The 16,090-nt window shown below is 44.9% G+C and overlaps 1 protein-coding gene across 1 annotated transcript; it reads right to left on the minus strand.

The window, feature by feature from the left end:
* Positions 1–1,454: 1,454 nt before the first annotated feature.
* Positions 1,455–15,606, minus strand: LOC149329766 (uncharacterized). Its single transcript, XM_089559292.1, has 3 exons — positions 15,322–15,606; positions 2,338–2,463; positions 1,455–1,550 (listed from the first exon to the last, which is right to left on the minus strand). Exons 1-3 carry the CDS (start codon positions 15,604–15,606, stop codon positions 1,455–1,457), a joined length of 507 nt encoding a protein of 168 aa, XP_089415418.1.
* Positions 15,607–16,090: the final 484 nt, after the last annotated feature.

The following is a 16,090-nucleotide window of genomic DNA, read 5'->3' on the forward strand; positions in this document are numbered from 1 at the left end:
CCTGTTAGCGAAGTTGCGCATGCGTGCTGCGCCTGCTGGCTACCACTAAACGGAAAAGTGCCTGCAGCGCCCTCTACTTTATAATGTGCATGTAAAGTAGAGAAGGATCTTCTGCATGTATAGAAATTAGCCCATAAGACTCTCACGTCATACCCTGAAAGGGGCTCTGGAGCACTTTTTTGAGAATTTTGCGATATTCAAGGATTCAAATCTATGTACTCTGTAGGTAAAGCATGCCAAGTGTTTTTGGACTAGCATTCAAAATAGTGAAGTAATCGACGATTGAATTCAGCGCTTCTCATCAGTTCACAGGAGGAGTGCAGGAAAACTCAGCGTGACGTCACGGAAGGTAGGATTTCAAATTGCCGCTGTCAAATCAAATCAAATAAAAGGTTTATTTTGGACTTCATACAAAGAAATGCAGGGCACAGGGACGAAAAAGCTTGTCAGAAGACAGCTTGACAGGGCCCGTCAGCCACACGCTGCCCTGAAGCATCCGACAGTGCCTAACAACTCTCAGAAGGGTTCGCCTTTGGTGGCGTTGGTTTTGTTCCTTCACAGTAGGCATTTCTGCTTTGGAAATGTACCGATACCTTCGATGACGTCATAATGCACCCCCCACTTGGTGTTGTGCTCTGTGGAGAAGCTTGAAGGGCGTCCAGTTTTTAATCGGCGATTACTTCAATATTTCAAGTGCTAGCCCAAAAAGACTTTGCATGCTTTACCTGTAAGTTTCACACATTCGACCCTCTTAAGCTCGTTGATTTCTAAAACCTACGCAGTTTACCTTTAAGACAGAGCTTAAGTGTCCCCCCAATACGTTCATGGCAGCCTTAGCTACTCAATGCGAGCGATGGAGAAATTTCAAAAGAAATATTTTTATCCGTATCGAATCATTGAACATTTACGTTCAATATTGCCCTAAAATTACCTTACCGTATTGCTATATTAAAAATTAATGTCGAAGAATCCAGGAACTCAACGTAGCAAAACTAAAGACACCCAACGATGGAGTACTTCAACTTTACAGATTCTTCTTGGTGTACAGCTTTTCACCTTGCGACAACAACACCGAAAAATAAGCGCCTGGAAATGAAGCAATAATTCGGAATAATTTTTTTTAACCTGCGTGGCGGTGGTTTGAAGTCATGTCGCTAGACGCCGCCACAGTGTCCACGTCTGCTTGAGTTACGCTATGCCATGCAAACAAAGCGTCGTCCACAAGCATACATGGCCTGCAGATATGTGATTCAAAAGCAGATTTTGAAGAGAAAAAAATGCGCTTTTATTTTGACATAATTACCACGATAAGAAAATGGCGGAGAACACTGCTGAAACAATCTCACGATGTTTCACTTCGTTTCCTGGGACCACGACGATTCCTGGGAGCTCTTATACGGGTCAGATGGCTTGATAAGATTCAGTAGGTCGCAGCTATATGGAAAGACCACCATTTACACACTTTTAACCGGTGCAGGCTGGTCCGAGGGATGGCTCTCAACCGTCATGAAGCGGCAGTCCATCCCGGTGGTGTGCCGCCTTGTGTCCGACTGCAAAAGAAAGACTTCACAATAGCACTATAACAGCTCCTGAATATTACCCAAAATTTGCAGCAAAAAGAAAAACACGTAGGTTCAAAAACTCATCACATCAGCGGAGCCGGCCGACAGATAAAAAAATCAATGGCCGTGATTTAAGCAAGTCAGAGCATATGAGGACAAACCATGCAGCATTTACACAGACCAACTGCTTTAATTGGAATTTAATGAAATATCAGTGCACACTAAAAAGCGCCAAAGGTACAGCTTTAGTGCACAAAAATTTCATAGATAAGTAACATCACTGTTAAAGATTGTGCGCAGACTTACCCCAGCAGCCTCATCAAAAGAAGAACGAGGTGTCTGCGCTGTAGAATTCACGATGCCAACGGCACGCTGCACACTTATACGCTGATCAGAGAGGAAAGGTTCCGCTACAGGGTTTGGCGAGGGAAAATACAAGGAAGTGAAAAAAAAGGAAAAAAAATCTTTTTTTATGGTTTTAATCTGTGCACAATCTCGGGTCTATTACAGTCATTTTCCTGCTTAACGGCAAGGATATGAGACCCACATATAGAAAAACACGCAAAATAGGAAGCCCACAGCAATGAAGTCAAGAAGATGTCATTAACCGTCATCGAGAACAGATTGTAGTAATAGAATCCCAGATATTTAGAATCAAGTGGGACTTTTAGCACTTTGCGCACCACTACTGGTTACGTGAGATGCACATTTCAGAAATTAAAAATAGAAAATGCACCTGGGAAAAGACATCGCCTAGAGCGATATGCAAACTCACCTCATTAGCTCGCGTAGAAGATGACAGAGGTGTCCGTGTTCGAAGATGCAAGACGCCAGAGCCACTCTGCAGGCTGCCACGGTTACCTGGCCGGAGAGGTTCCGCATTCGGATTTAGCGAGGAATCCTGCAAGGAAATGAGTGTAAGAAGAAAAAAGTCAGTTTCAATCAGGGTGTCGAACCGGAACTGAACCCGAACCCGAAACCGGAACCGAACCCGAATTTTCGCCCGGAACCGGAACCGAACCGAACCCATATTTTTTTCGCCATCTTGGAACTGAACCCGAACCGGAACAATTCAAAGGAACCGTTCTGAACCGGTTCGGGACCCGGTTCAGCCCCAGTTTTTTTGCATTCCGGCGTACGTCTTGTTTTCCGACAAAATGAGATGGTCTATCGCATAGATTTACCCACCCGTAGCTGTCTGCGCTGGGAAGTGCGAAAATTGTACCCAGTGTATGCGGTAACAAACTTAAAGGAGATGTGGTGCCTGGGAAGAAGCCTAATTGACCCTTCTGTAATGTACTACCGCCAATTCTAAACACTTGTACAGTATGGTCCACTGTTAAAGGGAACAGGATCGCGGCCTCCGCGCTTCGCGGAGCGCTCCTGCCGAGAAGTTGTGGGAATTGTCGGCGCGCATGCGCCTGATGTCGCCTATTCTCGCCGCATCCAGGCGGCAGGGCTTTGTGAAGCGTAGAGCACACGCGATCGCATGTTCCCTTTAACAATGCACCGTACTGTACGTCAGGTTTATGTGAAATTTTCAGTTAGTACTCCTGCCCTTTTACATATTTGGGTAAATCTTTAATCAAAGTATTAGGACTGCTCTAACTCAATAAAGTACTATAGACACCAAACTTTTGCTTGCGGGCTTTCTTCTTTCAAACAATGCGTTAGATGTTGCTGTACATGGAGCACCGCGTGGTATTCACCAACACATAATAAATAATTTATATTTGAATTTCTTCTTGGCCCTGTTTCAGTTTCACCAACATAACGATGGGTGTGACGTGTAGTGGAAATCAGGTCGCGTTAGGGGCTATAAAACGGCAATATAACTGCTGATACGTCGTTCGTTGTAATGATAGGTCTTGAAGACTGCTGATTTAAGTGCAACAGTGGGTCAAAATAACGTATCAGTGTTGTATTAGTTTTCCCGTGCCTCAGGTGACCTAATGTTGAACTCACGTAACAGCCATCATTCGGTTGATGAAACCGAAACAGCATGGAAGAATAAATTCTTTTCTAAATTATTTAGCGGCAGTAGCCGAATACCACACGGTGATCTATGCATTCTAATATCTATGGCGTCATTTGAAAGGAGAAAACACGCAATAAAACTGGGTGTCTATAGGCATTTTAGTACCGATTGAGAATGCCTTCATTTTCTTTGCGTCATTTCCCACAGATAGACGAAATATTAGCGCGAGGACCGAACAGTGTTGTGATGATGGTTTTTGAGAAAAGGAATTGAAGGGCGCATTCTGTCTCACTTCTTGATGGACACCTTAACCGCGCCATAAGAGAGGCAGGAAGGTGGGAGTGAAAGAAAAAAGAGAAAAAGGCGCAGTAGGGGTGGGCTCCGGAATAATGTCTACCAGTTGGGGATCCTTAAAGGGCAACTGCATAGGTTTTAGAAATCGGCGAGCTTAAAAGGGTCAATTTGTTAAACTTCCAGGTAAAGTATGCGAAGTTCTTTTGGCCTAGCATTTGAAACGGTGACGTAATCACCAATTAAAATTGCGACGGCCTTCAAACTTCTCCGCAGCGCACAACGCTAAGGGGGGACGCATGATGACGTCATCGAAAATATCCGTACATTTCCAACGCCTTTGAAAGAAAAAAACTAACACTACCGAAGTCAAAGCCCGCCGAACATAGTTTGGCAGCGTCCAACGAGGCACGGCAGGGCGTGGCTGACGGCAGCAGTAATTTGAAATCATACCTTCCGTGACATCACATTGAACTTCGCCGCACTCCACTGTTGCTTTAAGGAAAAGTGCAAAATTTAATTGTCGATTACGTCACTATTTTAAATGGTAGTGCAAAAAACTTAGCATGCTTTACCTACAGCCTCTATATATTTGAATCCTTGAGTATCGCGAAATTCTCAAAAAGTGGCGCAGTTGCCCTTTAACGTGCACTGACATCGCGCAGCCCACGGTGCCTTTTGCGTTTCGCCTCCAACAAAACGTGGTCGCCGGAGCCGAGTTCGAACCCGGGTACACCGAATAAATAACCGAGCGCCCTAACCACTGAACAACCGCAGTAGGTAGTGCAACATTTACTTTTCTAGGCGCTCATTGTCTGAGACAGCAAGTTCTAAATAAAACCCCTCACGGTGGGTATGTAGGGCAATAAAGAAAAAAAATGGCTCAATGGCTGTGAAGCTCGGCTGCTGATTCCAAGAATACAAAAACCAGCGTGACGTCGCCAGCTGGTCTCCGTTAATCTGGAGCCCTCCACTACACCGTTTGTCATGTAGCCCCAATGTCTACTCGACACGTTAAACCCGAGATATTACTACTAGTTTGAGACAGAAATGGTAATAGCGCTGCAATAAGACGTACACAAGAAAGACTGACACAGGACACGCGCTAGTATAACCAAAAGAAGGATGTATAAATTGGTGCAGCTTCTTTTTCTTTTAGAATCCGCATATTTTTGTTTGCACGCGACAGAAATAAGAAACGAAAGGCGGGTTCTTGGCAACGGGGGAGATGTACTAACAAGGAAAAAAAAATAAATACCGATTACACAAAAGGACACTGCGGAAATACACGGGCTCGCTGGCATGCGATAGTGATTCCGCCCAAAAAGATGCTACTGCGATGAAATATAACCACGGTGAAGTGATTTCATTATGCCAATTCGTTGAAATCGTTCTGCTTCTAAGAAATAATTGCTGCCAGTTGCCAGCGCGCGGCTCCATCCGCTGTTCTCGCACTGCTCGATCTTGAATTCTCTGTCTGGCGACTTACATTATATCTACTTCTCGCAGTCATATTTGTCGTTCTTAGTGTCTGACAAGACAGGCTGATGCTTTTTTGGCATTTTTTTTGTAGAACGCTTGGGCGACTAAATACGTTGAGCCTTCACAACAATCTGCCTCGGCTATATCGGGTACAGGTGGGTGACGAGGGGTGGAGAGATGGGTGAAAGTTTTTGAAGGTGCATTTTTACCAGTGAATGCTCTGATGTACGCGCACAGGAGTGTGAATCAAGGATGGAGGCTTCACGCACGCAGCGCGGTTATTTTTGGGAAAGCAAGCTATACTGCTAACGCAGTAAAATGAATAAATAAAAAGGTATGCATAGTCTAACCTTTGACTTCGAGCGGGATTCCTACTAATGGCGGCGCAACAGAAAACTCTGTTTACAGATGCTTTAGGCTATTCGGCTATCTTGTAGGCTTTTTTTATGGTTGTTGCATGAAATATTTGGAACCTCTCTGACCCTCCTCATGCCTTACTTGACCGCGTCGATTTCAGCGATCACGGCATAAGGCATGCCACCATAACTCCCTGCCTCCGCCCGCACATGCTATGCATATGCATACCACGTGACTAGCATGGCCAGCAAGGATTTCAGAATTATGTAATCGCTGTTGTGAGTTGATCCGCGACCATGGTCAGTAGCTTCGCTTTCGACGATGCCCCTTTCTCACGCGCACCACGCTTCTTCCATTCGGGATGATTTGCCGAGCCGGCGAACGCGTAGGCAATGATTGCCCTCGTTGGCCATCGACGCGGGTTTGGCCGGCGGTTACTTATTGTTTCAATAGAAAATTACAGCACATCGTTACCGTTCTTTTTTTAGCGTTTACAGTCTTACCGGACGCCGGACTTTCCGGTTAGCGCTGCGTACAGCAGTGCCGCCTTTTAATTCCATTTCTGGGTTGACATGTCTTTCCGGGGCGGGGTCGTGAAGGTTGATGGGCGCTATTTCATCTGCGTGCTTAGCGGAAGGACGACCTCTACAACCTCGGGGTAGTTCACCACGCCACCTCGTTCGCTATAACCGAGTGGGGTGGCCAGAGTTGTTCGCTGTATCTGCGACGAATTTCCGTTGCCCTTATGCATATTTTCATAGTAGCACCACAGCCACTCGCAATAAGCGAGCGTTCTTTATATCTGCGGAAATTAATGTGGGCTCCACTGTACATCCGCTGACTTTGCTTTAATACACCAGTATAGAGAAAGTCTAGGTAACGCTGTATATGTATGGGTAGAGGGAGTAATGCCCGATCGCAACATTTGTCATCTGCCCTTCACCGAATGAATCACCAAATGTCACCGAATGAATCAGCACTACCGAGCGTGTCCAGAAAAGACAGGCCAGCACTTAGTCACCTATCATGCACAGCTGCCAGAAAGGGGTTGTTTGTAGTTTTGAAAATAAATGCCTGAAACAAGTTGGTGGAAAAATGGTGCACGCCAGATTAACCACTCTTTATCACTCTATTAAGGGCGCAAAAAATTCTGTTACGAAAAGGACGCCTTTCATAGCGCCCAAGGAAAAGTCCCAAACATTCTATTACAAAGAAATTCCTTACTTTGCTATAGTGAGACCTCACGATTAGCTGAGTTTTTGAAGCTACTGAGCTATATGGGCTCGAGATATATAACGTGAGTCACAAAGGCGATGTCGAATACGTGATTTAAATAAAATATGTTTGATAAGTTCTGGATGTTAGGGAGAGCCAGTGCTCCCACGAGGCTCTCGATGGGTGGGGGATGGGCGGTGGAGGGATTCTCGAACATTTCCTTACCATGTAGTAAAGGAGGGGGGGACTGGCAAGTCGGTTTCGGGGTGACGAAAAGGAATCTGCCTGTATATGTATACGTGCCAACACATGACAGTTTCGTTTCTCAGTAGTGCGCGGGAACGTAGAGGGCACGTGCGGCGGAAATTTCGGTGCATCGTAAATAAACTGCGTAGATAAAGTCCCAACTGACTAAAGCTTCAAGGGAGACCTATTACTCGCGCTACGGGTTCTCTCAAACTGCTGAAGCAGGAGGGTCTTGTAGATGCAAAATCCATCGGCTTATCGTCCTACACCTCATAATGTGGATTATAGCGTATATACATAGCCGATTTCCATTAATTTCGTGTTCATTTCATTTTGCGGCTCTTGCCGTAAATTCGTCTTTTTGCTGCGGACAATAAATAAAATAAGTAAAGTGAGAACATCTCACATTAAACAATTTTTTCTTGCTCATGTAAAGCAGTAAACACGACAAAAGGAAGATGGGAGACGACACCAGCGCTGACTAACAACTGGTTATTTTATTCTGGAATAAGTATATAGAGGCGCAGGACACAGGCAACAACCCCAAAAAACAGAACAAAGGTTAAAACTTAAAAATCATAATGCGCATACACATCACATCCTGACGTTTTTTAACGAAATTCGAAGGGTATCTCTCACAGCAGACGTCACTCCCCTATATCCTGGACCTCACACAACGCCAAGAAAGCCTGACTCCTTATCTACCAAATTGATAGATGGTGAAGCAACACTCATCGGCTTCTTTTCTGATCCCATTGGCCTCGACCAACTCCCTACAAATGCAAACAGCGTTATTAACCAGGACACTTGTCTTATCTACTGGGGGAAGCAATCGTAGCATTCGCTGCAATGCAAAGCCAAGTTGTACGACACAGCTACTTTTTTCACCCATCTGTGATGTTCGAACAAATGCTCATTGCTTATCCACTTAGAAATACAAATTTCCTGTTTAATCACCCTGATCGAATTTGTAAGGAGATGGTGGAGGCCTTTATGATCAGGATGGAAGCAGATGAGCGTGTTGCTTCACCATACATCAATTTAGTTCATAAGGAGCCAGGCTTTCTTGGCAACTTTGTGAGGTCCAGGAGATAGGGGAGTGCCGTCTACTATGAATTATAGTCTTCGAATTTCGTTGAAAAAGATGTCATGACTCGACTATAATGTGCATGCACAGTATGGTTTTTCTAGTTTTAATCTTTGCTCTTCTGTTTTTTGGATTGTTCACTGTGTCCTGCACCTTCATATACTTTTACAAGAAGGTAACAACCAGTTGGTAGTAAGCGTCTGTGTCGTCTCCAGACTTCGTTTTGTCCTTTTTCATGAACCCTTACCAACTAGCCCAGTATTATGTTCTCGTAAACCAATCTTTAGATTTTTTATTTTGTACAGTGATGTGCAAGAAAAAAGAAAACGCATAGCAAAATTGACTGAAACCCATCGGCGTTATAATTTTTTTGTCCTGAACCCGTTTGAACCCGTTTGAACCGGTTCGAGACGGTCCGAACCGGTTCGAACCGGAACGGAATGGCCCTCTGGAGCCGAACCCGGAACTGAACCCGAAAGGCGTGAACCCGAACCTGAACCGAACCCGAAAAAATGCCGGTTCGACACCCTGGTTTCAATCCACCTATAATCAGCACACAACTTCGTGTCTCTTATAGCTAAAAGGCAGCTTAAAGGCGAGCAAAAGTAATTCAAATATTCAAAAGATATTACTTATGCGTCACCTCACAATTTTTTTGGAGCACTATGGAAGGTAGATACCTCCTCAGCCAATCAGGAGAGCTCGTTGAATGTCTTCCACCGCCCCAAGTCCTATGCGCGCCGGCTGTTCTCAGCGTATGCAGTATGAATTAATGTAGTCACCGCAACATTAGCGTGTGCACTCTCAGTCACTCGAAACGCAAGCATTTTTCCAGACGTTACTCTATTTGTCACATTAGACATATTTAGCACACTGGGGACGTATTAGCGAAGATGTATGCCTGTTAGCAGTACGCACCCGCCACACGCAGTGTTCCCGCCTAGCCAAACCAATGACAGCTCCTGTGCGCTACACTGGGCGAGTTGGTTGGTGTTCATTCAGACGACCAGCGCGTTATTGTTCAAGGGACAGAAAGAAAAGATCAATTTCGCTCTGGAGCCGCAAAACAAAGGCAAAATGAATGTTCGTGATTTAGTCTAGCCAGAGCTTATGAGAAAAAACCTGGCCACATTTACTCAAAACGAACAGGTTTAATATGAATTTAATTAAATATCGGTGCTCACTATAAAGCGAAGAGTGTCTTGGGCACAACTTTAGTGCAGAAATATTTACGACATAAGTAACATCGCTGTGAAACACCTCCCGTAAACTCACCCCAGGAGCTTCAGCACACGAAGAAAGATTTGCCTGTGTTGTAGAATTCACACTGCCAGCGCCATGCTGTACACTGATGCGCTGATCAGGACGGGCAGGTTCCTTTTTAAGCTTTAGCAATGAACCCTTGGAAGAAAGTGAAGGAATGAAATCACTTTATTCGCGCTGCAATTCGCACACAATATTGCATCTAATATACTTAATCTTCACATTAGCGGGATGAATATCAGACGCAATATAGAAAACTGTTTGTGTTCAACGTGGCTTGAAATTAGTTATACGAGCGAAAGCTCTGTGAAGCATAGTCTCCACTAGCTCATGTCAAAAGTCAAGGTCAGGTACCGAATGATCATAGCCATATGATCGCTCAGTCACTTTACCATAGCTTGGGCCTGTGCACGTTAAAGAACCCCAGGTGGTCGAAATTTCCGGAGCCCTTCAATACGGCGTCTCTCATAGTCTCAGTCGCTTTGGGACGTTAAACCCCAATAAACCAAACCAAATCAGCGTTCATGCTACTTAGCTCGGGAAAGTTGACTGCCAAAGTATTTGTACAAGCCCAGTTTCCTACCTATACTTTTGACGTCATACTACCCTTTTCACTGCTTTATTAGCCTTGATCAGAGAAAAGTATGTTGTACGTCGCGTGTCATGGTGTACTCCCATTGCGGAATTTCGACATTGAGGCGCGATTCTTGTGCATAAGGCACAGAGCAGTAATTGATGACATCAGGTGTTGCGATGAGTTCTTCGTGGGTGTTTTCTTGGAGCAAGTGTTTGTTTGAAAGTATGCATTTTCTAATACCATTCACGCTATCAGAATTTCGCAATTTTATTTCAATTCAATTCAATTCGATGTATTTCTTTCCATGGAAAGAGGAACTGAGGCAAAAGGCTGACTTGCCTGACGAAGGCCTCAGCACCCATACACAGTTGGCAATGCAGTGGCAAAAAATAAAACATTTGAAGAAATCTTACTTGCTTGTCTTACTTTTTATCTTATCTTGCTTAACTAATCTTGCTTCCTCATTATGTGAACGCTTGATAATGTTCCATCTGGTCTGCCTAGCGTTTGATCACATCATTGAAAATATACGTCCTCTGCATGCTCTAAAAGGTAGGCCAAAATTTTAACAGCTCATTTGTACTATTTATTTACAGCAAGAAACCAGCTTTTCACAGTGCACACGTCTGCGTCATAAAACCTGTTTTGAAGGCTAGTTCAGCAACCCCTTGTTGCGCTATTCAGAGTCAATTGTGTGTTGTTGTTTTTAGTTATTAAATGATCTCCTGCCATCTGCAGTATTACTTCTTCGTATTCTGTCGTGTTCATTCTTCCCGGGTGTTCCAACAAGCGCTCAAACCAGTGTTAGTCTCATGAGACTGTAGCTGTCTGTAATTAAGAGGAAATGGGTGCGCCTCTTTAATTGTAAGCACATTTAAATTCATCGCTATCTAAAAATTGCTTTGTTAGTCAGCACAACCGTCTTCCTTCTTCGTATTTGTGCCGTGTGTCCCGCTGAATGTCGATGCGTTCCATCATTTTATTTCGCTTACAGTTCGGTGGCATGCTTTTTCTTTTAGTTATGACGACATTGTTTGGTTGTCAACTCAAGTCGAAGATTACGCTGGCTCTGCTCCACAAACTGCCATGTTTTGAACGTATGGGCTTCGAAGCAATTCTACCATAGCAGTTTACATTTTCTACCACTGGCGACGAGAGTGCCTCACTTTATTCGTCTTAATCGACATCAGCTGCAAGGCGGATGGTGCTGCAGAAATTCCTCTCAAAGCTTTTGCTGGAGAACAAAATGATCTTTATTGTACAAAACATTTTCTCATTTGTTAGTCACTAAAGCAGCGTTTAAAATTGCAGCGCCTACTCGTATACTGAAAGGACTTGAAACACATTTTCCTTAGTGTAGGAAAAGAAAAGAAAATGTACTGTGCATAAAAAAGTTCATAAGAAAGCAAGCAGGATATAAAAAATTTGCGGGACATGGTAAAAAGCATTAAACACTGTCGCTGAGTACGCATGCAGATCCTGGGAGGACGACTATCGCCGCCGAGATCAAATCATGGAAGTAGTTCAAACCTCAGGCGAAGCTGGTTATCATTTACATATCCATCATTGACCAAATTTTTTAGGTTGAAGGAAAGGCTGAGGTAGTAGCACGGAACGTTTGACTGTGAAGGCCTCTGCATAACGGATGAATTGCCGAATTCTTTCACCTCTATTGCAGCTTCATTGCATCCACTTGGATGTAAGGCAGTCATCTTAATCGTTTGCCGAAAAGGCCACTGAACATAGTCGTCCTTTTCACCCTTGTGTAACTGGATCCCAATGTGGAGTGCTGCTACTTCATCGGTTTGAATGATACAGAAACGAGGGGTGACGCAGTAGCCGCGTAGGTAGATTCGCTGATTGCCGTAGGATACAAAGCCAGCCTTGCGCGCGTTCTCTGCAAGGGATCTGATACCTTTTACACTAAACTCGTGAAAGGACACACCTAAATTAGGTAGTCCCCGAGGTTGGTGTGATCCTTTCATCATTTCCTGACCACTTTCGTTTTTGGGTTCTTCATTACACGGAAACACTTGTGCCAGAACGTTGCTGTGCTGACTAGAGATGTTTCTCCACCGAGATGCAATATCTTCAAATGACCTGCTTGCACTCTCCAAGAGCTTAAATAGTTGATCAAGGTTCGAAAATAAACATTCTCTAGCTTTTTCAGTAGCCACTGCAATCTCCCGCATGCCTTTCGTCAAGCTATCATGGCTTCCTTCAAACGGCTCTGCCAACTGCTTTTTGGCTCCCTTCATTATCCCCGGGATTTCCTGAGAAGGACTATCAGTAACGTTTTCCTGATCTATAGTATTGGATGCTTCTTGAAGTGTATCGCCCAAAACGCCTTCTCTATGGCTAAGTTTTTCTTCTACTGATTCTGTTAAGACATATATGATACGAGAGAGTTTGCCGAGTCGCTCACATTGAACCTTTGCATCGCTGCTTAAACGTCCAACAAACGTCTTGATTTCTTCCACAACACTCTCCAACACTCCTTGAAACGACGTCAAAGTAACTGCATCGTCCATGCAGCGCGACTGCGCATCCAATTTCGATGCAGGAGGCATTGCCGTGACGCCACAGCCGTACTTCAGGTGCGCGCAGACGTCCTCGCAAAGTACCCTGGCTGAGCACACGGGGCAGCAAGTTGAGTGGTGATTGCATTCACTCTGCAAGTGCGTGTATATATGTGCAGCCATCATCACGTCAGGGCAACCGTTTTCTTCATTCCAGCACTTCACCTGAAAGAACATACGCAAACTTATAGTTCATGAAAGCGACATCTCTTAATCGCGGCTGAAATCAGGGATACGAGCTTTTGACGCTGGTGAGCTTCTTCGAGTACAGTCTTTAGCAAGACGTCAACATGGTCAAGAATGCCTCTCTCTACACAGTACAGGTTACAGAAAGGAAATCTTGACTGAAACGAAAGATCTCCTACTGGGAGCTGTACGATATAGTCCACGTTAAAGGATCCCATGTGGTCGAAATTTTCAGAAGCCCTCCACTGCAGAGTCCCTCACAACCTCAGTTACTCTGGGACGTTAATGATGATGATGGATTGGCCCAAGGGCACTCGTGGCCAAAAAGCGCATGTAACAAGGTATTTGCTTCTATTCGAGGTGGGGTCAAAGACCCATTGCCCAAGTATTTCACCCTAAATAAGACAAGCACCAGGCCACAGGGAAGCTTGTACCCTTTGTATAAACGGTGGGTACCCGGCGGCACTGGGGATCGAACCCCGCACCTCCCGCATGCGAGGCGGATGCTCAAACGAATAGACCACCGCTGCGGTCTTTGGGACGTTAAAGCCCATAAAATAAAGTAACTTAACTATTGGGAGATTTTGCAGACATGGTAATCCGCCTTCTTATATGACCCATGTGCACATGCGCATAGTCCGAGTAGATATGACGGGAAGCAATCTGTACAGTTACTCAGTGCCGTGCCATGCGTAGCGCATGAAAAACACCGAAAACGATCGCTGCTACCAAGTATTTGCAACCCATTGAACTGATCCTTGAAAAGGAAAAACGAAATTCAAGGTAAATATTATCCGTCCTGCTTATCAACGTATGTAGCTAGTTATGCTGAAGCTTGTGGAGACTGTCAGCAACAAAGGCCGCCACCGATCGGGCCAGTAGGACTACTGAACAAGACTTATCCGTCGTCAAGGTTCTTCTAGCTGATAGGGGTGGATCTCCCTGGCTTTTTACCGCAATCGTTCTCCGTAAACAGCTGCAACATTGTGGCGATGGACTACCTGACCTTCTATGCCGAAGCATGAGATCTGCCGAATGGCATAGCAGCGGAAGTTGCGAACATTGGAGCTATAGGTATACTCAGTTCAAAACTAGTTTCAGAACGGTGTGCGTATGTAACACTGAAGTGACCTTTGTGCTTAGTGATCTCACAGCAACAGCCTTCTGTCAGAAGCCAAAGCAAACTTTGGCTATGGCCAATGCGATGTTGGCTACAAATTAAACCCCGGTCGTTTCCAAAATATTGCCCATCCCAACCCCAAAATTTAGCTGACCCCATCTCTGATATTTGACCTTTATCAATTTGGACCAAAATCGATATCCAGGGCACGTGGTCCAGGGTAATTTGAATGCGCTCGATGCGATGCTATTCCAAGTTTGGCCAACCCCAAAATATAAACCTTCTTCGATTCGGACAAAAATCGATGCCCATACAATTTCACTGTGGACATTACGATGGTAATCTCCAAATTTGACTAAGGTCACTCCAAAAAATTTGACCCAGCCAGCCCCCGAAATCTGACCTCCTTCAATTTCGATCAAAATGTCCAGCCTAATCTGACCATAATCGTTCCGTTGGTTTGGCCATTGAGAGGACCTGATATTTCAATCGAATCCAGAGCATGTCGTTTAAAAAACATTCACGTGATAGATCAGCAAGAATAGCTATAGCTCGATCATTCGATGTAATAGTTAAATAGCTGTTAGCGCGTTAGAGTCAGGGAATGCGTAGAACACGCCTGAAAGCGCATTATCGTCGGTAAGAGTGTTTTTAGGAGTAGATTCAGCAACAAATTAAACCTTGGTTCCTGCATCAAATCGATGGTCAGCGCCCACTTCATCGCTCCATAGTCGCAATTCCTTGTTTTACAGCGAGAGCATCAGACATCACGTCAGGAGCAAAATCCTCCATCTGATCTCACAGAATTGATCCTTAGGGACGAGCAATTAAGAAATAAAGAAAAAGTGGTAAGACAGCACAAGCAAGGTTTGTTACCTTTCTGTGGGAAAAGCGAAAACTTAAGTGAAACCAGACGGGTAGATGCTTGTACAGGTTGGATCATGATTCAGGGAAAAAAAGGAACCGCAAAAAAGGCAAACACTCAGAAAGACACACAGCTCTAACTTCTGTCAGCCCCCTGCCGCGTCTGTCATTGCATACCCCTTCTCAAAAAATGCGCGGTTTCAAAATTGTACAAAAATCGGTTTACACGTGAAGTAATTGAGGCTAAACGGAGTACACTTATAAAAAATCACAATGTAAGCAGCCCTTCTGTGACGGTGTTGCCAAAGCAGCTTGCGTACGCGGGTGGCATACTTTTCTAGCGCAGTGTACTGATGGTAGAACTGTGATACAACGGTACAAAAACCACCCTTTCTTTATGCAATAAATCATTGTTGGAAGTTAGCGGTGTGTTTGAGGCCGTCTTTTACACGCTTCATTTTTTCCCCTCAAGTTAAACGCAGGAGCCATCTGCTTTCCTCCATGCATTGCTCACCATTCTTGTCAGCAGCTCGTCAGGTGGGAAGTCCTCCCAGCCAACGTCCTGGTCTTCAAAGCGGCGTCCGTCACGTGGGCAGGTGTGTACGCCGTCCTTAGCACTCCGCTCGTAGCAAGCGTCGCAAAGCGCGTGCATGCAGGGCAGCAAAGCTGTCAAGTTGCGCACCAGTCCGCAAGCGCTGCATACCCTGTATTCTGGAAGAGGCTCGACGAAGTCCAGGGGCTTCCAGTCGAGCATTGGCGAGAACCCGTCAAGCGTATACCGCCTTCCACTCGGAGGCATCTTTGACCGCGTTCCGTTGCCTCACCAAGGTCTGCTCGAACAGCTACGCAGCTGCGGAAGAATGTAGGCCGTATGTTTCTTAACATCCATCGTTATCAAGGCTAATATTGCTGTGGTCTTCGGCACGTGTGCCGTTTCTCGCCGAAATCAACAAGTCAGGACAAACCGGTAGCAGTACGCTAAAGCGCCGTGCCTCTCCTTGCTGCGCTCATTTAGAGATAACATGTATTGGCGCTGGTTGTAGCAAGCAAAAAAAAGGCTGCTGCTTGACTCAACTTGCAGGAGAAATTCATGTTATCTTTTGAGGCAACATGTGCGTCAAAAACGCTTCGTAAGAACTGGTAGGTATCGTGTCTTGCTTTTTGTGGTACTCAAATAAAAAAAAAGCAGGGAACTTTAACCGAAGAGACAGAATCCGCCCAAATACGGTGACCAGCCTTTTTTTTTCTTTTCAATGCCTTTGCGTGCAAGCATGCTCATAGGC

This window comes from Amblyomma mixtum, chromosome 9, assembly GCF_055824585.1.
Source record: "Amblyomma mixtum isolate Tamu chromosome 9, ASM5582458v1, whole genome shotgun sequence".
Taxonomy (NCBI): Eukaryota; Metazoa; Arthropoda; class Arachnida; order Ixodida; family Ixodidae; genus Amblyomma; species Amblyomma mixtum.

Bases quoted from the DNA above. Each gene is read 5' to 3' on its own strand.
- LOC149329766 (XM_089559292.1), bottom strand. From the start codon at position 15,606: ATGCCTCCGAGTGGAAGGCGGTATACGCTTGACGGGTTCTCGCCAATG. The intron at 2,464-15,321 runs GTGAGCAATGCA...ATTTCCTTGCAG, and splicing joins ACGAGCTGCTGACAAGAATG to GATTCCTCGCTAAATCCGAA. The intron at 1,551-2,337 runs GTGAGTTTGCAT...TTTCTTTTGCAG, and splicing joins CTTCTACGCGAGCTAATGAG to TCGGACACAAGGCGGCACAC.